We start from the raw sequence: 26,354 nt of genomic DNA on the forward strand, positions 1-26,354 counted from the left end.
CGCGGGTGGAGATGGATGGATGGATAAGGGTGGCAGATAATAAACAATTAGAAACAGTAATACTGCAAAGCATGGATGGAGTCAGGCTTGTTACAATTGCAGATTGTGGTGACAAAGACATTTTCCATAGGTGTGTTGTACATGCGTGTGTGTGTCCATGTATGCGTGCGTGCATCCATGTATGCATGCGTGCGTGTGTTTGTGTTGTGTTACTCTATGTATGTATCTGATGAGGTGGTCCTTCCAGGATAAGAAGCTTTCAGCTAAATGAATGAATGCATTATAGATCTGTTGCCAAAAGCATCAATACTTAAACTATATTTCACCCGACCAGGCGGGAGGGTTAGGGAAGGGGAGAAAGAGAGAGAGAGAGAGAGGATGCTATTTTGTAAGAGAGGCCTATCACTCTCTCTCTCGCGCGCACACACACGCACTCACGCACGGATGCACACACACACACACACACACACACACACACACAAAAGAACATTTGTCACCATACAGTATACTGTCCAAACTTAGTAGTGCTCTATAAGTAGTGCTCTGTGTAAAATGCTTGGTAGAGATATGTAGTCAATTATGGCACAAGTAGCACCAGCCCCAACTTAACTGAACTCAAACTGTATTTATAGAGCACATATTACGGCCAATGATTGACCAAAGTGCTGTACAGGTTAGAAAAAACAAGGAAAGCAAGACAGACAAAAACAAAGAAACTGATAAATAGTCCTACAAGAAATCATAACATGTATATGCATAACAAGATAATAATGTATTATGAAGAAAATACTACACATTGTTGTATGAATGGGATATTACTGTATTAATAACTTTATTTATGGTGGTCAATAATCCATCATGTTATGCAAAGGATGTGAGAATATAATTAACTTCAAGTCAGGGTTGTTAAAATATTTCTTTAATATTATATACAGTGCAATGATGTAAGGTTAATAACCACTTTGTTAAACAAAAACTAATTGTACAGTTAGTCAGACGTTGGGACATAATTCACACAATGCAATGAAAAGAAAGCAATAAATCAATGATTGAAAGCATAGCGTAATCACTCTGAATGAAAAGTAAATGTAATAAACTGTTGATTAAAATACCTTGATCACAACACCAATGAAACCATGCGGTAAACCAATAAAGGCTTTGCCTTTTCACAGGAAATGCTATGAGGGTAATATAAATATGCCGATATGGAATGTATAAACTGGGGATGGAATGAGTTAGGAGGAGGTGAAAAGAGGGATTGAGCTTCTGGTAAACTTGTCCTAACTCCACAAATGCAGTGGCTAGATGTACTGGGCTCATGTGTTTGCTGCTTCTGGTTTTCAAGCTTGTTGAGGCGTTAGAACGATAACGGGTTCAGTCTTTATCGGCTTTATCGTAACAAAACACGGAAGACAGTTGACTGGCCTCAAGTAGCCTACCCGCTGCTATATTATTATATCACAAGATAATGTTATATCCTTGTCATTGATCATGTTATTTATCCTGGTGTTGCACGATCATAGATTCCCGGTAGTGAAAAGTTGGAATTCCCTTCTCGCGTACCAGTAGGACATGTCCAGTGTACCAGCACAGGTTGGGAACCTCTGGTCTAGATAGTCTGAGCACGTATTTCAACCTACAAACAAACCCTTCACCATAATGGCATACATATGTTTAATATGCGATGTGTATCGAACCATTTGCGGTAGCCCAGCATTAGCTCGATCAGTGAATTTAATTTATTTTGTTGGTGGCGGGACCAGGTCTCGACAGTGCGACGGTAGTCGCATTTGCTACTAAAAATAGCACCGTGCGAGTTGTAGAATTAAATTTGTAGCACTGGTCCGACTACAGAATTTGACCGTTCAATCGTGATAAAGACATGGCTCTGATACCGCAAGTGCACATTCTATTAGTTTCAGTTCTATACCTACATTTATATTTGTATTACGGCGGTGTCGTTCGCCAAAAAGAGCAGATATACAAGCTCACAACGTGTCGAGGCTCGATGCATCCTTAGCTTGAAGATCTGTTCCCCTTGCTTCCACCGCACTGCCCCACCCTCCCCCTTTTAGCACTAGTCTGTGCCGTGTGTCTGTTGTTCCCTCGCAGGCAGAACAGAGCGTCAGAGCGAAGGGCAAAAAAAGACAAATCACAAATGCAAATATGTAATTACACAAAAAAAAACATATTTAGTGTAAGAAACAACCTTGTTTGAGACTCCTATGAGACAAAACCACATGCTGTGTGGAATCAGGCAACTTCCTGGACACAAATAAATGGCTGAAACTGGACTGAAAAGATGCGACCACTGTTTTCCTCCAAATACAGATCTCCTGTATCAGATTTCCTGACTTATTTTGAAAAGCCAAATCAACAGCCAGGGAATTTAGTAAATTGACATATGGCCAAATTATTGCACATTTGATTTTGGCATTTATTTTATTTTATTTATCATACAGAGGGTAAAATTATCGTACAAATACGTACATCTGGCAACACTGACAGAACCTGACACTACAACTAAGACCAAGCCCTGAACAAAGTCACAGGCAGTCATAAATAGTATCTGGAGCTCATCACTCAACCAGGCTCAGCTGGTCCTCACAGGTGGCGGAACTCAGGGAATTGGACTCTTCTAGGCCACAGGGGAGAGAGATTGGCAGAAGAGAATTAGGAGCAGGGCAAAGTCACAACGGGATGACAGGGAATGGGGACACAGAGCAAGGACAGAGGCCATGATCGTGACAGGGGGATAATTGTCTCCACCAGGCCGAAGACGTCCGTCCGCCCGCTTAAAGCTAATCTCCGGCACCATTGGCCCGGTCGATGCCAAACTGTTCACACACATTCCCTGGATGCCAATTACGAACTTGTGCCGAACCTTTACAGAGTTGACTGTTATAGCGCCACCAGGAGGCATATTTTTGCAAGTCAATTGTGATCAACACGGATTGTCCATATGCCATCCCGATTTTTGTTGTAAAAAGGTATTTTGGACATTATGGTTTCTGCCCCAGAAGCCCATTTCCAGTTTTTAGTGATTAATTATGCTAATTACTCAATTTCTGACCACACGGTGAATCACTCGGCATATGGCAGAAATGGATTCAGCACATCAAAATCATATAGAAACAACTCATTAACTACTTTTCCATTTCAGGACTAGTCTATAATAGTTGGACACCCTCCCATTCCATCTCTGACATTCAGTTTCTCTGTCTCTCTGTGCTTCGGTACTGTCTCCTGTAGTTTTTCATCATTAAGTCGTTTCATGCCCCTCTTCTTTCTATCAGAAATAGAAGAAATCAAGGTGTGAGAGCCCATGCTCCACTTGGCTCAGTGCCTGGAGCTCAAAAAGGGTCATTCAAGTAGCAGAGCTCAGATCTACTTCACATTAGTTAGCATTTGTGTGTGTGTGTGTGTGTGTGTGTGTGTGTGTGTGTGTGTGTGTGTGTGTGTGTGTGTGTGTGTGTGTGAGAGGGAGAGGGAGAGGATTCTCAAGTCAACAACTTAGGTATTTGCAGGTGAGGCTAGAGGAGATGGAGGAAAGATCATCTCCGGTTGCTCTAGCAGATGAGAGGAGAAAACCTGCCATTGGTGTTGAAGAAGCTTGTCTGTATCATTGGTTTTCAAATTATTAATTATTTCCCAAAAGAACGACTGTGATTAATCATGTCACTGGTAGGCGCGTTTCTGAAAGGTCCACAGCCCTCCTCTGAGACACAAGTGAGTAGACACAAATGGTACCATATTATGATGAGCGTTAGTGATGACCAATATGAAGAAAGGTTGAACATGGGTGAGGTCGTCATTTAACCACAAAAATTACAATACATCTCCGAAAATAACCAAATTCAGCTCTCTCTCTCTCTGTGTGTGAGATGTGTGCGTGCGTGAGAATCCTGAAATCTTTGCACATGTCTCTGCTAATACACCAGATGTTGTCAATGAAGGAAACAGATCAGTTTCCATTCTTGAAATGGCCTGCTTAGAAGAAGCCTTTATGACTAACGTCATTAAATACCAGCCGCTCGATCCAGACCATCACAGAGCTAAGTTATATGTGCGATCTACTTGTGTTTATCTTTGGCAGCCTAGGACATGTACATACGTAGGTTGGTTGGAATAGACTTCCAACATCTTCGGAAGCCAAAAAAGAAATCAAGTTGCATACTTCCATGCAATCTCTTCTATCAGTGGCCGAAGACGCTGTTTTAGTACACCGCAGTGTAGGCTACTAAATACCAGTGTGGGTATTTATCCAAGATTTGTGTACTGCATTTTGTACAGCACCTTGTAAATATCTGTGTCCTTGTATCTCTTATGTGGACATACAGTAAGCAAATTATTAAGTGTTTGTGTGCGTGTGTGTGTGTGTGTGTGTGTGTGTGTGTGTGTGTGTGTCAGTTGTTCAGCATATTAAGCGGAGGGACATCATTCTGAAGAGGGAGTTGGGAGAGGGAACATTTGGGAAGGTGTTCCTGGCAGAATGTTACAACCTCAGCCCCAGTCAGGAGAAGATGCTGGTTGCTGTGAAGGTACACACGCACGCGCACACACACACATGCACACACGCCAGCACAAAAATGACTAGTACAACTTCTGTACTAGTCATCAACTACTACTATACTATTATGAAGATAGGTTAAAAAGTGGTGAAGTGGTCCTCTAAGTACCAGGTCTTATTCCCTAACTTGAGTAAACTAAAGACCTGGAGGCGTGATCAATGCTCTTTGGCCACTCAGAATAGCCAAATGGCATTGATCACGCCTCCAGGTCTTTAGTTTACTCAAGTTAGGGAATAAGACCTGGTACTTAGAGGACCACTTCACCACTTTTTAACCTATCTTCATAATAAGTCCTCACTAATAATCATGAAAACATGGCGCAATTTTTTTCTACTCTGTCTGTGTATTAGGGCTGTGGGCAGTTCGAAAATGGAAGCCATCGTTCTCACGATATGAAAATCTAAACATTTTTGTAAAAAAATCTTGTTTAAAAAATAATCTGCCTAATGATGATGTCACTGGAAGACGGTTTCTAAACTGCCCACAACCCTCCTATGAGACACAGACTGAGTAGAAAAAAAACGTGCCATTTTATCATGATTATTAGTGAGGACCTATTATATGAAGATAGGTTGAAAAGTGGTGAAGTGGTCCTTTAAGACACGCAAAATACAGCCCATAGTATCATGGTCTGATGGGGATGTCAGGAGGACACATGTCCAATAACACCATGCAGCAATACGCCATGCACTGGAGATGGGGATGTCAGGAGGACAGCAAGGAGAAGGTGCTCAACGTAATCAACAACAGGCCATGATGATTACAGGTCGATCCCCCCCCACCCCTCTCTCTCTCTCTCTCTCTCTCTCTCTCTCTCTCTCTTTTTTTAAGCATTGAAAACAACATTGGTCATTGGTACAGCAATTTGAGGATTACACAAGAAAGTCCTGAGACTCATTTCCATTGAGGTTATCTCACATGCAGTCAACATACAAATAAAAAAAATCCACCCTTCTCCCTTTCTCCCGCTGCCATTCAGCCTCTCTCTTTCATACCCTTTTCCTTCATTTCCTCTCGTTCCCTCCACCCTTTTCCTTTGTGCCCTCCCTCCCTCCCTCACTCTCTCCTCTCTCTCTCTCTCTCTCTCTCTCTCTCTCTCTCTCTGATGGCCACTCGTCCTTGACTCCTTGACTTCCATCCTGACAGTGTTGTTATTGATAGAACGGCCCCCGTGGATGGAAACACATTTTATTCATACGCCCTCGTTTAGTATTTAAGTGTTGCCAGAGAGATTTTATGCGTTTCCTCGTGCGCTCTCACAGTACTTCAGCTGTATGGAGGACTGGATGCATCACGCCATAAAATGCCATTATACCCAGCCCAAACTGCTGTCCTCCTTAAGAGAATGCTTCTTGTCTGGGCATAGCTCCAAAACAATATTTCCAAGTGCACCCGTCGACATAAATTAGGGAGAGAAAATCTTAGAGATCATATTTTTTGCCCTTGTTTTGTCGAAACAATGTATATGCATTATAGAGAGCACGCCCACATGTGTAAATAGACTGATAATTCCTTTATTTGTAGGCGTATGTTTATACTATTATTATTAATGCTGACATTTAATGCACGCACACACACACACACACACACACACACACACACACACACACACGTATAAAGTTCCTTTGTAATTTATAATGTGGTTTGATGTATTGTCTAAGTTGTGACTGTATTTTATGTATTGTAACCTCGGCTACGTTGAAAATGAGGGCTTGCCCTCAACTGTATTCCGAGTATAAATAAAGGTGAGAAAGAAAGAACACACACACAAAACAAGCATGTAAAACATGTACAGTACATATACATGTATGTTATATCTATATTATACTCTTTGACTTGCACTCTCACAAAAAACACACGCATGCAGGCACACACACACACACACACACACACACACACACACACATACAAACAAACACGTGCACAGTGCACAAACACATAAATGCAAGCACAAATACACACATACAAATACACACACCTTCTGCTCCTGCTATGGTCTAACAGCAGAAACAGAATGAATAAATCAGATGGGAAGGCCCGAAGGAGTTTAAGTTGACACAAAGAACACAAATCCACTTTGTATTGGGCAGAAATATATAGAGTTCTGCCGAATACACAATGTAAAATGGACTTACTTTACTACTACATTTTTACTCACGAAAAGGAAACCCGGATGGAGATGGATTTGTACTTTTATTAGTTCAGAGCAAGTTGACTGAACAAAATTATATACAGCTAGCTACTATACAGCTTCACCCTGTGCAACCTCATCCTCAGGGTGAAATGGTGAACTGCTTCAGGATGCTGCCAGCCATGTAGTTGTGGACAAGTCCACTTGTTCCGTCTTGTTGTAAGACTGTTTGGAGACTTTATTTCCAATGTGGTGTTGTGCAGGATATGCCTGCACAACATTTTGACAGCTGCTGTCCTCTTTTCTTAACACATTTACTGCTATCATTTATTGAAAAGTTAGGACCTAATTTACGCCAGCATAATTATCCGCCAACGGATAGAATGGATTATTATGGCGACGACGATCTAAGATGAACGATCCAGTGCATTCCGCCACTGAATCTTTTACCAGCATGGTCCACTTTCACCACTGCTCATCCCTCCACTCTTGGCCACTGGGAGATGCCCGGTACAACCACAGTTGGAGCTGCCCGTTGGCCCCTGAAGCGCTTCGGTGGACCAAAAGGTTTTCTAAAAGGGACACTTCACCCTTTGTCCCAATCTTCTAAATGTCATTAACATATTTGTTTTGCCAAAAAGGTGTCCTTTTAAGGGCACCACAGTCATAGTGGTTGCGGGGGCGATTTATTATTGTTTCCGACAACAAGTTTTACGTCTGTTCTCCTGACTCCACTCCAAAGTTTGAACAAATAAAACATTTGTTTAAATGTATTAAAACATATTCAGTTGGTACAGTGGTACTGCAGGGCATTTACTTATCTTAACATGTAAGAGATGACGAGTCACGAGACTGTGATAAAAATATGATTTAATAAAGCCCTTCTCATGGACGTCTGAGATTATACATTACATTTGATTATGGCTGCAGCAGTTTAATGCAGATATTCCCACTGGTGACAGTCTTGCAGTTGCTGCAAAAAACAAAAACAAACAGAAAAAACACTATATTATACATATGTAAGTGTTGTTGAAAATATGTATTATTATACATGATTGTGATATTAATATACATCCAACACTGTATTATACCATAGATTATGCACCATTCAACCTCCCCCGACCTTGTAGATGGCGGCTTATTTCTCCCTGGACTTTGATGTTCCGTAAAACCACTTTGTAGCAAATGTCCTTTGAAAGTAATTTATTAATGCATTCAGTTTGTATTTCCCCAGCGCACCATGTTTTACCCATAACGAATCAAATTTCACTACACATTCAACAAACACGAAGTGACAAATTACAGTTTATGAATGAATTTATCGTACGTAAATCCCTACAGACCCTGAAGGAGCCCAATCTGTCCGCCAGGAAGGACTTCCAGAGAGAAGCGGAGCTGCTGACCAACCTCCAACACGACCACATCGTTAAGTTCTACGGGGTGTGTGTGGATGGGGATCCTCTCATCATGGTGTTTGAGTACATGAAACATGGAGACCTCAACAAGTTCCTCAGGTGACATACATCAAACTCATGTATATTGCATATTTTAATCAACTATACTCAAATATGTATTCGTAATACTATATTTATAAAACTAACTATGCATGCAGACTTGAGCCAATAGTTATAACAACCAATTCAATACACAGTGGTTCCCAAACCTTTGAGGGAAAGTTTATGTCTCCCTGGGACCTAAATTTAAATGTATCAGATTTAGTTTTTACTTCATGCAATTAATTCTGCAATTCATGAAATCTAAATACAAATGTAGATTTTTGAAAATCTTTTGAAGTAATTATGTAGGAAAATAAAAATAATAATTTGCTGATGACCCATTCAAATGAATAATTTGTTTCTCAATAAATACTCACTGTTAGACACATCTGGAGAATCTTACAATATAGTTAAACTAAGATTTATGTCTTGAACGAAAGGGATATCAATCTCCTGTTGTGCCAAAAGTATTTCTGGTACAGCAGTGGACAATGTAGCTTAATGTATAGTTTAATTAAATTAATTGGTTATAATATTGGTTTATATGAAACCCTGAAACCTAAAATGTGAATTTGGAGCAGGCAATGTATACTGTAGTAACATACACAACATGGCCAAATTACTCTACACAGTATGTATACAATACAATTTAAGTGATTGCTGACGTACATTCTAAGTGCTTTGAAAGCATTGGATTTGTGTGTGTGTGTGTGTGTGTGTGTGTGTGTGTGTGTGTGTGTGTGTGTGTGTGTGTGTGTGTGCGCATGCGTGCACTTGTACATGTGGGTGTGAGAATGTCTGTCTATGTGTGCGTTTGCCTGTTTCTCTGTCTGTGTTGCTGCACATGTGTCCGCCAAGAAGACTCCATGTTGTGTGATGGAGAGCTCTCTCTCTCTGTTAGTGATCCTCTGTGATTCTGAATGACAGGCAGCCTATGAAGTGATGAAACTCTTTCATTCCAGGTGCAACTCGAATCCTCCATTCTCATTCTGCAGGTCACATCTACCTAATTAAACAGCATGCAGATGAGATGTGGTTGGAATTACGTACTATCTGGTCTAATGAATGAGAGAGAGAGAGAGAGGTCTGTAGATAGATAGATAGATAGATAGATAGGCCTACATCTATCAATCAATTAATCCTCCACCCAGTGGCACCCACCCACCAATCCATCCATCCACACTGAAAAAGATTCAATATCAAATACATCCATCTCTTCCGGTCAGAGCACACAGAGGTCACTTCCTAACAGGAGCTCTGTACTCTCTTCTCTTCCCCTGCAGAGCCCACGGTCCTGACGCTATGATCCTGGTGGACGGGCAGCCTCTGCAGTCCAACGGGGAGCTGGGTTTGTCTCAGATGCTGCACATGGCCACGCAGATCGCCTCCGGGATGGTTTACCTCTCCTCGCAGCACTTTGTCCACAGAGACCTGGCAACCAGGAACTGTCTCGTCGGGAACGGGCTCCTCGTCAAGATCGGAGACTTTGGCATGTCCCGGGACATCTACAGTACCGATTACTACAGGGTAAGACCACGTTGTGTGGTATCGATGCCCACTGTTACTACAGTAAACTAAACACCCAGGACGACAGAGTGCAGCTTACTTCAGATAGAAGGCACTGACAAAGCCAGTACTCTTTTGTTGGAACTATTTGTAGTTGAAAATATGTTACTTTTGTCGAGCGACACTAACTCGAATTAAATATAAATTAATCCCTACAAGGCCCTGAAACATTGAAAGTTTGAGATGCACTGATAGGAATAAATCAACTCCACCTTATCTATCCTTCCTTTGAACTGGGAGAAACCTCAATCAATCACCCAAAAGTATTCTCTCTAGTGAGCCTAGAGAGGAAAAGACCTTAAAAGAATTTTCACACAGACAACCTTGTAAAACAATCGGATTTTTAGTGATCAAGTTCTTCAGGTTCAAGCGTTGTACAAGAAATGTCAAGGAAAGTAGGAGAGAGAATTCTCCGTACTGTAAGTGTTCTGCACCCTGTCACATCATTTTGCACAAACATATATACTGGAAAACATTTCATAGATTCAGAATTCAGTTGTCACATTTCAATAGGTCGAGAAGCCTCATCAGAGTAAGGTGTCATCAGGCGGTCATGAGCGTCTGCTAGTCTGAATCCTGTTTTTTACTTTAATCACATGCGGTGATTAGGATTCTGTTGTTGACGCTTTATCTCATGGGGTGAGAGTGTATTTTATTTTAGGGCATGTTGTTCTCCATTTTTAATCAATCTGGAGTGGGTGACAGCTGATAATAGAATTAATACACATGCAAATATTGATATGACATCACTGGGTGACAGGGCAGTCCTGTCCACCAGATACAAGAAGATTTACAAGGTCTTTTTTAACATAGTAATAATATGTGAACATAAAATATGAAACAATTAAAACATCAATAAGAAAATACCCATCATGCACCCAATGTTTACGACGGCTGAAGCCACACCGGTGGTGTCAAGTGGGTAAGTCAAGAGCTCGGTTTTGTTTTATATACCTTTTTTCATGAGTAATTAGCTGGATGTTTCTATAAAATCATCAACTTGTATGAATGGTGCATCAGCCATGTATAATTTGATATTCGCATACAGATTTTTGGATCATTAATCGTCGACACGACAGTGGGAAGACAAGCATTTAGGAAGGGTGAGAGGGAGACAGGCCACTTTGCGGAAGAGTGCCCTCTATCGTAAACACTGAAAAAAAGAATGATGAACCTCATACGTCAATGGTGGTCTGTGCCTTGAATTGAAATCAGTGAATGAGGCGAATTCACTGATTCACTGCACAAGCCGTGTTTTTTTACCTTGAGATGAAGACACGTATCCATTCGTCACTGGAAAAAATATAAATAATTCCATGCCGAGCGTTCCCTACCGAATCAGTGGTTTACCCTCTAGATCTCTTCTTCAATCGCGCCAAAATGTTTTTTTTGTTTTGTTCTAGATCACGTGTTCTAGATCACGTGAGTTAGTCCATGGAATCTTGTTGTTCTATCTCTTCCGCATCAACGTGAGGACCAGCCCCCCATTATTTGTTTTGGGTGCATATCTTTGGTCCGACGTACTGTACTAACAGTCACGCAATAGTCCGACACCCTACCCCAAACCTTAACTGCACGCAGAAGCCACGGGTGAGTCTTAACCGGCCACGCATGTCTGAGCCACGGGTGAGTCTTAACCGGCCACGCATGTCTGAGCCACGGGTGAGTCTTAACCGGCCACGCATGTCGGACCGTTAGTATGTCAGACCAACGTATGCGCCCCCCGATAAGGGTAGACTAACTGACCTAAGAGAGAGACAGTGAGCCATATGGTGTTTTCACTAGTAGTCATCCAGCACAGCTGGGTGACTTAACCCTGACCCTGTGATGAGTCACCTCTGAGTTCAGGCCCGCTTCTTTTCACATTGTCCTTTATCACAATGTTATTTGGAACCCGGGTGTGACAGGCACTCAGCTTTACCCCATGTTGAAATGTGTGAAACGGCATGTCGGCTCACCAAGAGGTTGTCCCCAGGTTGTGAAAACACCCAGAAATAGAACCTTTTCACCTTCTTTCAGATGCATTTTGCAGTAGATTCATTATGCATGCTGTTAAGAGAGGATTGTGCAAATATAATATAGTACAATTGTGGTTGTGCAAAAATTCCACTTTATTGACTAATTATTACACCAAGTTAAAAACACTGAATTACAAGTTGGGTCAATTTAATTGAATAATTAAGGACTACAGGACTTGCATCCATCCGTCCGTCCGTCCGTCCGTCCGTCCGTCCGTCCGTCCGTCAATGTAGATATTGTATTAATATTTACGGAACTATTTCATAGAGGGTGCTGTCTCCATTTCGTACTGTACTGTACTGCCCTGTGTGTGTGTGTGTGTGTGTGTGTGTGTGTGTGTGTGTGTGTGTGTGTGTGTGTGTGTGTGTGTGTGTGTGTGTGTGTGTGTGTGTGTGTGTGTGTGTGTGTGTGTGTGTGTGTGTGTGTGTGTGTGTGTGTGTGTGTGTGTGTGTGTGTGTGTGTGTGTGTGTGTGTGTGTGTGTGTGTGTGTGTGTGTGTGTGTGTGTGTGTGTGTGTGTGTGTGTGTGCGTGCGTGTGTGTATGCGCGCACGAAAGGGGAGTGGCCTCACAGTGAAATCATTGTATTTCATAATGCAAACTGTACGGTAATTATGACAGTTGCATGAATGCAACATAGTGCCTTAAGTCTGGGCAGGCATGCAGTAGGTGTTGTGCATGGAGAGATGTGTGCAAACAGTGTGGTTTGGTAGGATAAGGCAAACAAAGGCGAACGGTTGGCCCCCCTTTCAATTAGTGTAGCTATTTGCAACACACTTTTTATTTGACACAAATCTCAAAGTCTAATCTATGGTACCAAAAATAGACTCTCATCCCTCACCTCAATTAACTTCCCATGCTTATCAGTTGAGCGAGTCTGGAATTATCTCTATCTATAAGTTGATATACTGTAAGCTATCAAATCTCTATCTACCAATTAATCTCCGGCGGAAGATGGCTAGTATTTTCTAAAGAATTTTAAGATCTTCTCACAACTCGTCCAAGCCAGGAGGGACACATATTTTCCAGATTCTTTGTGGAATTTACCAGACCCACAATAGACAAATATTTGGGTATTTTTGAGGATAACAACCTCAAACATCTTTACAGATGCAATCTAACCAGCTTGTTGCTGTAGATGGGGAGATTTGAGAAATGTGATAGATTTGTCGCTCTGTTTCAGTCACTTCCAATTCGTATTCTGCATTATAAGACTCAATTACAAACTCTCTAACCTTTGAATGCCTATATTTAAAAAATCACACCCGTGTGAAGTGAGGGGTGCTCTTAACATCATACATCATCATACATCACATTCCGTGCTTAACCAATCAAATCATCACAAACCTATGAACTTCCGAGACACCATTTCAAACTCAAACTGGTGGAACAGAGGATGAGATAACATGGCTACAAGCACAGATGTGAAAGAGGTGAGGTGTGGGAGAAAGGGAGAGAGAGACCAGAACATACACCTACAGTACAGTATCAGATACTATCACAGTACTTCAATTATGTTTGTGGAAGTACAGTACATGAACCTGCCTTCCATTCCATATCCTGAACACAGCAAAACTGTGATAGGATCTTGTTTATTTTACATCTGCTGAACCAACACGCCACTTGCACGCGCAAGAAAGCATGCACAAAAACACTAAACCGTGCATATAGTACATACATACACACACACACACACACACACACACACACACACACACACCAAGGGAACTCTTGACTTGGCGGCGCAGTCACACACAAACGTATATGCACATGGACACACATGTGGAGGTGAGTATAATAACTGTGCCACAGATAAACACTAGCTTCATCTTAACAGGGAAGTTGATTACACTACTGCTATCTTTTGTGTATTCTGAAAAGCATCCATTTCAACTATGGGGAACATACTGGACAGCTCCCAGCAACTGACAGTGGAGACCATCATGGGTGTTTGTTGTTGCATGTAAGCCACTCTCACTCCCCTGCTGTCTTTCTCTATGTCTGTAAATCACATTGTGTTAAACCATCAATCATGCAAGCTGTCACTTTGAGGAATTTTGCAATGAGTCCAGTCCAACCGTCTAGCGTCCAGGTGGCACAGGAATAACGTTCTTCTTAGCCACTACCAGTTGACGTGTGCCGGATGTGGCATGATGATCATAGCTGGCTGCATGAAGGCCATTCCTTTGTTCCACCTGCCAGTCCTAGTGGGAATCACCCTTGGCTGGCCTTCGACGGGAGGCTGCTACTCTCACACTGGCAAGGAAAGCTCAGAAACATGACACATCCGGCATGACAACGACATTGGCGCCTCCAAGCAGACTCAATTCTCCCCCATCCCTACAATAAGACAGCACCGTTCTATCCCTGTGGACCTATTAATGGACAGCACATGGCATCTTGGAAGCAGGAGTAGAAGATGGCCTGACCCACAATAGTCCACTGCTACATCTGGGACGTAGTGAAGACCAACCACATCGGCAATGGACCCTGTGCCACAGTACACTATGACGTAGTGGCTGGGTGTCACAGTACACTATGATGTAATAATAATAAATTATTAACTTAACTTTATTTAGCACTTTTCATGACATGAAATGCAGCTCAAAGTGCTTTACAGAGCAATGGAGAAAAAAAAGAAAGCAAGGCATAAAACAACTAATAATGAAGGTATAGTGGATATTTGTTCCATGCCGTCTGCTGTAGAAGCAGAAAGCTGCTTCACCGTGTTTTTTAGTTGCCATTTATTTAGTCACATCAAGCAGGCCAGCAGTGGTGGACCTGAGGGAACGGTTTGGGACATCTAGGCAGGCAATCATGTAGGTTGGAAGGTGCGAGCCCATTGAAAGATTTATAATAAAGTAGTGGATTCCACAGTACACTATGGCATAGTGGGTGCCATAGTAAAGAGCGATGTATGATGACTTTATCATAACATATCATCATGATAAAAAGGCTCCGCTCACTTCACATGAGTGTGACTTTTATAAATAGCGTTGGAGTGGACGGGCTGGATTTATTTTGGACCCTGTGAATTCCAGGTGTATTCTTCTCTGGAATTCATGGCATCATTAATTTTCTTTTTTTTGGGGGGGTATTGTATGCCTTTGATAGAGATAGTAGATTGACAAGAAATGGGGAGAGAGATGGGAAGTGACAAGCAGCAAAGGTTGTCGGGATGGGGAGTCGAACCCGTGACACGCTTTCAGGCGGCATTACAAGTCCTAGGTGCCCAGGCGGTGACGCCAACCATCCGGGCCTTATGCATATAGTTTTAATGAAGTTAAATATTAGGGTTTAGATGCAATCAAGGTGAAACACCTGGAAAAGAGGGAGTCCCTGCCCTATACAGACCACCTTCAGAAGCTGGCCTCTTTGACGTATAGGACCAGAGACGAGGCCATTGAGCACTGAGCTGGCTATCTGACGATGCAGGGAAGAAGTAGTAGAAGGGACAAAGAAGAGGTAGGTGAAATCAGGTGTATCGGAAGAGATACGTCATTGTCAATACCAAACCAGTAAGGATCAGCAGTGACAGGACAACATGGGTTGTTAATGTCTATGCCAATTTACAGAGAAACACGGAGAATGGACAGTCTATATGCTCCTATATCAATGTAATTCCGCCACAGTTAGGGGAGAAAACAAATCCCTAAACACATAATAAAAATAAAATAATTGTCCCTGTAATTACCCCTGTCTATCTTTCTCAGCGCCACTGGGCTAGAATTGGCATGGCTCAGCACAGCTTAGCTCGGCAGGGAAGGGGAGTGCTTTGCTGTGCCGTCGCTTGCCGTGTAAACTGGATTAGTGCCCTGCTTGTCCCTCGGCATGGTGAGGAAGAGATTGGATTAGCGGGATGGCGAGAGCATAGCAGCGTGGCGGCGGGGGGATTATAGCATGCCCAGCTGGGAGTCTCCTACCTGGGGTTGGAGCTCCTCTAGTCTACGGTCCCAGTAGGACGTCTCTGGAAACCAGCAGGAACTCTTAAAGAGCCCTGATAACTATCTAGGCATACATGCACACACACACACACACACACACACACACACACACACACACACACACACACACACACACACACACACACACACACTCTCTCTCTCTCTATGTGCCTCTCTCCCTCTATCTTTTCCAGTGTCATCTCTCACCCTGTCTCTGTTTCCCTGCACTCTCTCTGTAACATTAATCTTCTCTCTTTCCCCTTGTCTATTTCCATGTCATGTTCTTCGTCTATCTGTTTCCCCTATCTACTACTCTCCTCCCCCTCCCCATCCCCGACTTTCATTCTCTCCCTCCATATTCCATTTTGCGTCCTCTGCTCTCATGCTCCTCGTACCCTTCTCTCCAGAGCTACAGTATCTTCTCTCTCCCTCCCTCTCACACTCCCTCTCTCGCTCCCTTTCTCTCTTCCTCTCCCTCCTCCCTCCCTCCCCATCTCGCTCCATGGTTATCTCCTCTCTCCTAGCGTGGACAGGCAGCAGGTATCCACAGCATGTCTCTCAAAGAGCAGTGACGTCCATTAGCCTCCCACCCGCTGCCGGGAGCTGCTGTCTGCAGATAAACCGCTATCAGTCATCCCCCACCTGCCACACTTTTCTAGAGTCTCCCTGATGGGTTCTCCTTAACCCCAACTAATGCTGAATATATGCTACAGTCTACCACTCTACCCACTCAAGCAGAACTCCCGAGTGGCCAACAATAGAGAACCAGGGATGGTATTCCATAGAACAGCGGTCCCCAAACATTTTAGGCCATGAACCCCCTGTTACCTCCTGACCTAGCTAACCCCCAAGTCTTGTTGTATTTGGCCAAAAATGATACATAATGATACAGTATGGCAAATATTCACAGAATGAGAGACATGCTCTGCTGTATCCCGCAGCTGCTCTATGTGTCGCAGTCCCGCCCCCTACCAGGGCCCAGGAAATTATTCCCCGTTAATTTTCTTATTTAAAGACCTTTTAAGCCTCGTACAAATTAAGCCAACTCGAGTTGTGAGAAATCATGACAACAAACACAATTTTTCGGGCCGAACAAATAATATATATTTTATTTTTTTCTCTTTTTTGTAATTATTTGTTTGGTCCAAAATATTGTGTTTATTGTCATGATTTGTCACAACTCGAGTTGGCTTTGTACGACGCTTAAAAGGTCTTTAAATAAATACTTTTTGAAATCAATGGGGAATTATTTCCTGGGCCTGGCTTCATCATGAAAGGGGGCGGGATAGCGACGCTTTATATGTCTCCCTACAACAGTGGTTTACCCGGATTTTGCCGTTTGAGGGAGTTCGCGCACCACAAGGGGTGCACGCATCACAGTTTGGGAACCCCTGCCCATAGAAGAATGTGAGAGGGGTGGTATTGCCTATATTCTAGTTATATTACTAAATTCAGGGCCAGACAATATATAATGATGGTGAAATGAGGCCTTCAGTTTGCTGTGACAGCAAAAAAAACAAACAGACCACCACACAGTAGATGAGGAGAGTGAATGAAAATAGCTCGCCCCTATAAAAAAAGCTCTTAAGTTGCCCTGGTAACATATAGAATGCTGTGGGGGTCCTATTGGACTGTTGAATATGACTGTGTTACCTATAGAAGGCTGTGGGGGTCCTATTGGACTGTTGAATATGACTGTGTTACCTATAGAAGGCTGTGGGGGTCCTATTGGACTGTTGAATGTGACTGTGTTACCTATAGAAGGCTGTGGGGGTCTATTGGACTGTTGAATATGACTGTGTTACCTATAGAAGGCTGTGGGGGTCCTATTGGACTGTTGAATGTGACTGTGTTACCTATAGAAGGCTGTGGGGGTCTATTGGGGTGTTGAATGTGACTGTAGCCCGACACACACCGGCTGCGTCCCCCGCGCGGCGCACACAGCCGCCTCCATTATTTTCAATGAACCTAACGCACACCGGCTCCGTCCGCCGCGCCGCGCCGCCCGGCGCGGCGATAGAACACAGTTCTATTTTCCAGGCGGCGCCGCGGCGGCGGCGCGCGGCAACGCACCGCGCCGCAGACGGTCGCAGCCGGTGTGTGGTGGGCTTAAGTTACCTATAGAAGGCTGTGGGGGTCCTATTGGACTGTTGAATATGACTGTGTTACCTATAGAGGGCTGTGGGGGTCAATTGGACTGTTGAATGTGACTGTGTTACCTATAGAAGGCTGTGGGGGTCCTATTGGACTGTTGAATATGACTGTGTTACCTATAGAAGGCTGTGGGGGTCAATTGGACTGTTGAATGTGACTGTGTTACCTATAGAAGGCTGTGGGGGTCCTATTGGACTGTTGAATATGACTGTGTTACCTATAGAAGGCTGTGGGGGTCTATTGGACTGTTGAATGTGACTGTGTTACCTATAGAAGGCTGTGGGGGTCCTATTGGACTGTTGAATATGACTGTGTTACCTATAGAAGGCTGTGGGGGTCTATTGGACTGTTGAATATGACTGTGTTACCTATAGAAGGCTGTGGGGGTCAATTGGACTGTTGAATGTGACTGTGTTACCTATAGAAGGCTGTGGGGGTCTATTGGACTGTTGAATGTGACTGTGTTACCTATAGAAGGCTGTGGGGGTCCTATTGGACTGTTGAATATGACTGTGTTACCTATAGAAGGCTGTGGGGGTCTATTGGACTGTTGAATGTGACTGTGTTACCTATAGAAGGCTGTGGGGGTCCTATTGGACTGTTGAATGTGACTGTGTTACCTATAGAAGGCTGCGGGGGTCCTATTGGACTGTTGAATGTGTTACCTACGAGGAGTGGCAAACCACTATTTTGGAACTGTCTTTACAGATGCAAATGTTCAAAACATTTCTAACATTTTTAAAATTAGCGAAACTACAGTAGCTGATTTGTATTGTATTTCTATGTGATCATTGTTGATTGTCTATTTTTGCTATTCCTCGTGAATTTACAGTAGGGCTTAAGGGGTTCATTTCCACAGTATAGACTCGGGGTATGCATGTGCATTAAGTGAGTGGAAAATAGAGTGCAGAGTAAGTTTCAAAGTGAATTTGGCGTGTAATGTGCATGGAGATTCTCAGCGTCTATTTGGATACACGGTGACAAGATGTCTGCTGATCGGGCTGTGCATTGGTCTTGTGTAGGGGAGAGCCGCCATGGTTGTAACACTTTGCACTATATATTTTTTTACTCAGAGATCCGTTTTCTACATAATATGTAATATTTTCAGGCAACGGACCTACACATGTCTGCTACCATAAACCACTTAAAGTTTTTAAATTGATAAAACAGGTCGGGAGATATTAAACCGAACGCGGACGCTGTTCCAGTGTTACATTTGCTGCGCATATCGGATTAATTGTAACGACATACGTGATAAACGCTAAAAAACACCATTAAACATATCGTTTTCAGCTTAAAGCAATTATATTTCATTGAAGCAACGCCTTAACATTGTTTTCATACCATAAGAAAATGTATCAAACATAAGGGAAATATTAAATAGCACCGGGTGTACCAGTTTGGACGTTTGAGTCAGTTCAATGGGAAAATACATTGATTAAACAAACGTTTACACTCTGTAATGAAAGACAGCTGACTGAACATATAATATTGGCCAATATGTCAAATATGTAAATATTACATATAATGGTATTGAATGGTATGGCGTGTGTTACAATTGGCCCACTTTTGCAAGTTGTTCTTTGGCGTTGCTTACAGACCAGAATGAACGTGCATTCTGTCTAAACACGATACACTAATTAAGAACATAAGCATGAAGACTTCCATGTGGATTTTTATTCACCAACACCAAAGAAATTAATTGTAGCCCACATATACAGGTGTAAAATTTTACGCCAATAACTCCCCGTAGGAAGAAGGTAAACACTTCAAACTTCCTGGGCACGTAGAGCACGTTGCTGTACACATACTGACGATGGCGTCATGATGGCGTTGACCAATCATGAGATAATGTGCATGTTACAACCCTTTATGCATCCCCCCCTATCCCCCCACCTCTTCTTTGTTTTCTCCTTCTTCTGCTTTCTTGATGTTGCATGAAAGATGTATTTGGCGCTGCACTGCGGCGACATGGACATAAGGGCCCAAATAATAAAGAACCTTGACCTCGACCGTGACCTTGAATTTAACATTGTTTATGGTAATCAGATGTTTTGATGTATGGGTTATCAAGGCCAGAAAGGAGTTTTTTGCCACTAAGTCAGTACGCATTCCTGTAAAACTCCCAGGTATAGATAGATAGATAGATATATAGATAGATAGATAGATAGATGGTTAAGTTAGGTCCATTTGGTTAAGTTAATTTACTGTGTTGAATACAGTATGATCTCAACCGATGTCTTTTCCACATTACAGATATGCTCTCATGCTTAGTGTGGGGAAATTGTGGTTAAATGAGGCCTTCATTTTGCTGAGGCACTAAGAAGGCCAGAGTCCTATGTACAGTATTCAACAGTATTCAACAGCACATTATTTGTTTGACAGCAGGGAGAGTGGTTGGGTGCCGGCGGTGCCCTAGTAGGAAATTGTGTGTAATGGTCTCTGACCCGGGCCGTAGGCCTAGCTGGTATAAATATTGAATTATGTTAAATGGGGTAAAGGCTCGCAGGCAGGTTCATGACATCACTGCTCCCAGACACACTGGTGGCACTGTGACCCCACCCATCACTCTGATCAAGGTTTAGACATGCGCGTGCACACACACATACACACACACACACACACACACACACACACACACACACACACACACACACACACACACACATTTTTAGTTGCAGTAAAAGTTACATTCACAACCTCAAGGATATGTCCTCATGATACAACACGCATGTCACTCAGCACTCCATGGGGACAAGTAGCGGCGGTACTAAATTACAAGTACTTGTATATATGTTATATATACTTTGCCAGCCTTTCTGCCTCGTCTTTGCGCATCCCAAGTTGTCGAAACCCTCCAACAACCAGCTAGTGGGTATGGCCTAGCCTCCTAGGCTGGATCATCAGAGGAAACAAAGTTCTTAGTCTTGCACTGTTGCTTGGTGTTGAAGCGCTCTCTGTAGATGTTCTCATGGTCCTGGAAGTCCACCCTTTGCTATTGCCTAGTCTCTTCTCGGTAGCTGTTCACAGGAGGAGCCGTCAGGTAGCGTTGGCTGTTGGTAGATTCCACCGGTGAGTAGTGTCTCCTGTATGCAAGCTACAGTCCACAGAAGTCGCAAATGCATCCACTGCAGCTGCTACATTGATGGTAGTTACAACAGAGCAGCTTAACGTCATGCCCAGGACACGCACGCACGCACGCACGCACGCACGCACACACACACACACACACACACACACACACACACACACACACACACACACACACACACACACACACACACACACCACCTACTGTTATTCTTGCTATTCTTATGAGGATTCTTCCACTGATTTCAATTCAGTACACAACCCCAATTATATCCCTACAACCTAAGCCCTAACCTCAAGGCCGATTTAATGCACAGGCTTACAAGGGCTTTTGTCCCGGGCCTGTGATGATCAGGGGCCTATCAAGACATTCAATATTTATTAAAATAATATATAGGGCATACTGGTACGGCAGTGGCGAAGCGTATTAACTGTGGGCCCTGATGTAGGCTATTTGGGACAGGCCCCTGATCCTCCAGTGCAAGCTACAATTTATTTTTTGTGGTAGGACAACTTGCCACTTTTACTCCATCCTGCTTGTGTATCTCGCTGTCTCGTTTGAAAGTGTCTGTGGCTCTTGACACCCCCCACTTCCAGTCTCCCAGACCCTGATGCGACCACATCGCCTGCATCTCCTGTGCCAGTGTAGTACGGGCATGCACTAGTGTTTATTATACAGGCTAGTTGACTGTTATAACCTAGATTTCTGTTATGTGGCCATAGCCGTCATGACAAATGTGATGAGGTCAGCCCATTTTGGGCACATTTGGGCATGTGGCTATGGCTGTTTTTAACCCAAGGAGTGTTTTTTTTGTGGAATCATGAAAACCCCCCTAGTTGCTACTTAAAGCATATTGTAGTAGACAGTTTGACATTTTTGACATTTTTGCCTTATGTTAATGGTCACATATAAACCCCCTATAAAAAAAATGCTCAATCCCGACCAGCCGGTCAGCAAGTGGATTCATGAATGTATGTACTGTATATAGACAATATTTTAGGCCAATAAAAATACTATACCAAATGTCCCACTCCACAACCCCGACTGCCGGACTACATAGAGAACTGAATGTATTCAATCTACACCAGATGCTTTCACTTATTAGTTGTGTCATGTATGGTTGAAGGTGTATTAATTCAATGGAACCTCCCAGTACTTGCCAGTTAGTGCGCTTATCAGATAAATAGACTGTCTATATGGCTACGCAAGGGTTCAAATCCATGACCCATTATGATACGCCCTGCATTACCTCTCACTCTAATATCTCTTTCTCTCTTAATTAGTAAAGCCTAATTTGTTTACCAAAAATAACATTACAACCAAATAATGTATCACCCTCGAAATGTTTCAAAAACATGTTGAATTGCTTTACCAGTGTATTTACAGGGATCTAGCCTTGAAGTCGACAAGGAATGTGTGTGAATGTGGAATCATTTGACCCCTCTTGGCATACACTGCACAATGAGGCTTGTAATGAATAGAGAGGGCTCATAGTCTGGTAATATCCTGCATGTCGCTACCACATCAGTCTTGTGTCGGCCCGTCAGGCCACAGTGATTAAAAGCGGGGTCCGGAATTGACAGGAGTGGGGAAACAGATTTTAAGACAATCTGAAGCTAATGAAAGCTGAGAGCCCGAGGATGATAAATGGATGATTGTTAAATCGATTAATATGTGGCCCTCAGACCGTTTACAGCCTGAGAGACTTCAGCAGCACAGAACTTCTGCTCATTTCACATTAAAGACAATTATCTGACAGCCTTATCCACATTGAGCGATGCTGTGGAGTAAGCTTCACTTCCTTGATTACCAACATTATACAAAGAACCAATTAGCTACTGCTCGCTCATGTTATATTATACACATCTATCTGATACGCATATACCATGTGTAGTGACAACAGTTGGATAAGCCCCAGCTCTGATTTGCATACATTACAGTGTATGCTACTGATAATTATTGTCTGCACCAGGCCGAAGGCATGGGCAGAGAGTGTGTGTGTGTGTGTGTGTGTGTGTGTGTGTGTGTGTGTGTGTGATTGGATGAGTGGACGTGCACGTGGAGTTGAGGTGACCCACTGGCCGCCAAAAAACACTGCACTGAGTTTCGATGCTCATTGTGACGGCCCTGCCGTACACAATGGTCAGATTACCCGTTGTACCCATAGGGTGATGATCTACATGACGGAAGTGCAGAAGACTTGCGCACCTAGGTATTTCAAGCAGTAGAAGTGTGTGTATAGTAGTGGCGTTTTATTAATTAAATCTGGGTATTGCAATCCCAGATTTGACCACCAGTGACGAGGTGGTTTTAGTTGCACCGAACTTAGTTGCAACTGAAACTCTACCAAAGTTGTCCTTGCACTTTAACCTGAGGCCGATTCTACAAATGCCTTCTAAATCAACAGTTCTCTTTTTATTCTTTTTGCTCTCAGGTGGGAGGTCACACCATGCTCCCCATCCGCTGGATGCCTCCAGAGAGCATCATGTACAGGAAGTTCACCACGGAGAGCGACGTGTGGAGCTTGGGGGTCATCATGTGGGAGATCTTCACCTATGGCAAACAGCCATGGTTCCAGCTCGCCAACAATGAGGTACAGTGATGATTCCCATCCTTTTTAATGACAACATTCCCATATAATATTTGATATGCCACCACTGGGACCCAAGTCTACAACCCATTTGTACCGCTGGTGTTCCCCAGACCAAAAAAGTAAGGAAGGAATTAGGAATCACAAGGAATTTAAAATGTTAGTTTTAATCTGAGAGTGTACAAATGTAACCCTTAGAGGTCCATTTTGGTTATCTTTGTATCTTTGTATAATTATTTTTACTAGGCCTATATTTTACAAAGTAAATAAGTTATACAGTAAGTAAAATTTATTTGACATGAATAAATTAAGAAATATAATAATAATAATAAATCTAATTCAATCAATGGAATGGGTCTATATTAGCCCCCTCATATTTCCTTCGATTCTACTCTTTTTGTTATCCTATCCTATCCTACCACACCTTGGGCTGAGGAAGTTATAAGGAACAAGAAGAAGCAACACAGGCTAATCAGTCTTTGTCTTATAGTAAAAGCATACGCATTCACCCACTTTGTCACAAATTGGTTAAGAATGAACGAATGCCTTGCAGCTCTTAATCTGGTGTGTTCTCTTCCACTTTTTCTCTGAGACTCTGCCCGCTGAAGTGATAAATTGATGCTCCTTTTTCCTTTTCCAGCAGACATGATGCAGCATTACATAATAATACCTTGTGATTGGGTTGTGTTTTTCCTCCTATATTGGAAGAGGGTAGCTGGATTGAATCAATGAAATTAAATTAGGATTACTCTTGTAAAGCAAGCCTATTAAGAAAATTATACTGACCTTATAGAAGAGGCAGGCAGGCAGGCAGGCAGGTGGCATGGCTTATGCTCCTAATTCATCCAATTGAAATGTCGATATTTTCTTGGTCTTGACACACAAAAAAAAGCACTTGAAAGAGTTCAGCCGCATTATAGAATCATCACTTATTGTGTGCTATCATATGGTTGTGATTTTACTATCAGATGGTTGAGATTTTACTGTCATCGCTGTATTTTATGCTGACATTGGCTTGGTCTTTTGGGTGGAAATTTACACTCCGAGGAGATAAACATGATTGTGCTGTGCTGCCGAGCCTGCACCTGATGTACACTCGCTCTATGCGGTCACGGAGAGCCCACTCGGCTCCTCCACTCGACTCCACTCGCCTCCTCGATGGAGCACTTTAACAATTGGAACGTTAACCATTTAAACCATTTCCGAGTGACCGAGTGGGAGTGAGCGAGTGGCCGAGATTTGGGGTATTGGAATTTGGCTTATATGTTTTGTCCCAGGAGGAAAAGTGAAATGGAGCGCTTGTTTTTGTTACCTCACCAAAGCAAGCGTGCCTAACAGGTGTTAACGAGTGCGCTGTCCGAGTTGGCAAGCCATGGAGGAGGGAATCATGTGTCTCATGAAGGAAAATAAGCGCACCCTTAATTCACCCTGTCACAAGCCAAGTCTTCATTTTCAGAAAATATATTATTGCGCAGCATAGTAGCCTACTACACTACGACATTCCATCTCACAGTGGTATAGCACATTGTAAGGGATAGACGCCCACGTTGCTCGGCTGATTACAATAGCAAGTTACTTTGACAAAGGCCTACTTATTTTAATTTATCCTACTTAAATATGAAACAATTACATTTTATAATAAACCAACATGTGCGTTGTTGCTTTTGTTTTGAAAGAATGACATACAGTATGGTTCCATGTAGTACCTTTTCTTTAGACCACCCTTCTGCCAGCAGGTGACTGTTTTCCTTTGGTCTCTTTATCTCTCCCTTCCTCCTCTCTATATGGATATATTGAAACAATACTTGTATGTATCTCTTCTTCTTCTTCTTCTTCTTCTTCTTCTTCTTCTTCTTCTTCCTCTTCCTCTTCCTCTTCCTCTTCCTCTTCCTCTTCCTCTTCCTCTTCCTCTTCCTCTTCCTCTTCCTCTTCCTCTTCCTCTTCTTCCTCCTCCTGCAGGTGATAGAGTGTATAACCCAGGGCAGGGTTCTGGAGCGGCCGAGGATTTGTCCCAAGGAAGTTTACGACATGATGCTGGGCTGCTGGCAGAGAGAACCGCAGCAACGACTCAACATTAAGGACATCCAGAAGATCCTGTTCGCTATGGGGAAGGCGAGCCCAGTCTACCTGGACATACTGGGCTAGCACTGGGCCATCTCCAGTCTGGGTCCCCAGGTGGACGGACGAACAGACAGAGGGGGACAAACAAAGTCGACGGACAGACAAAAACGAGGAAGTAACCAAACAAACAACCACCAACCTTGCACCACTGTCGAAATCAACCCATCACCTACCAAGTATTTGGGGACTTTAAAGGGACTTTAAGTGCCTGCAAAACACTTTTTTGGAAATATACTGGATAATTTAAAAACAATTAATAAAAAGAAGAAAAAAAACACACGCACTTTTACAATTTTGTTTACTTGCGTATAATGTGTATAGGTCTGATGAAGATGTTTTCTTTTTCTCCTTAAAAACAAAACGAAAACACCACACTTATTGGACATGGAGAAAGAGGTTTCGTGTGGATTACTGTAGTCAAAGGACAGAGAAAGTAAATTATATGGCATTTTGCTCACAGACACAGTATATGGCAAAAAACAAAACAACAATGGAGGAATAATCTACCCTTTTGTTTTTTTGACTATATTATATTCAGAAATATTACATATATTTTCTATTTATTTCTTTCTTTGTTGTGAAGGAGTTTAGAGAGTTTGCCATGTTGGAGTTCGGAAGGCTTTTGAAGATGACATCAACAAACTATTGGCAGGGACAAATGGAGCCTTACCGTA

The 26,354-nt window shown here is 42.8% G+C and overlaps 1 protein-coding gene across 1 annotated transcript in view; it reads left to right on the plus strand.

Annotated features, from left to right (window-relative positions):
* The window catches only part of LOC308319753 (NT-3 growth factor receptor-like), a gene marked incomplete at its 5' end in the record, with an annotated part of 201,336 nt that extends 175,486 nt beyond the window's left edge, over positions 1–25,850 (plus strand). Inside the window, 5 exons of the mRNA XM_080769935.1 lie at positions 4,411–4,541; positions 8,044–8,216; positions 9,482–9,725; positions 23,404–23,562; positions 25,519–25,850. Of these exons, the coding sequence (XP_080626061.1) occupies positions 4,411–4,541; positions 8,044–8,216; positions 9,482–9,725; positions 23,404–23,562; positions 25,519–25,704 (893 nt within the window). The 3' untranslated portion in view covers positions 25,705–25,850. The remainder of the gene's footprint in view (positions 1–4,410; positions 4,542–8,043; positions 8,217–9,481; positions 9,726–23,403; positions 23,563–25,518) is intronic.
* Between the last annotated feature and the right edge of the window lie 504 nt (positions 25,851–26,354).

Source organism: Protomyctophum bolini (genome assembly GCF_963924005.1).
Source record: "Protomyctophum bolini genome assembly, chromosome: 1".
In the NCBI taxonomy this organism is placed as follows: domain Eukaryota; kingdom Metazoa; phylum Chordata; class Actinopteri; order Myctophiformes; family Myctophidae; genus Protomyctophum; species Protomyctophum bolini.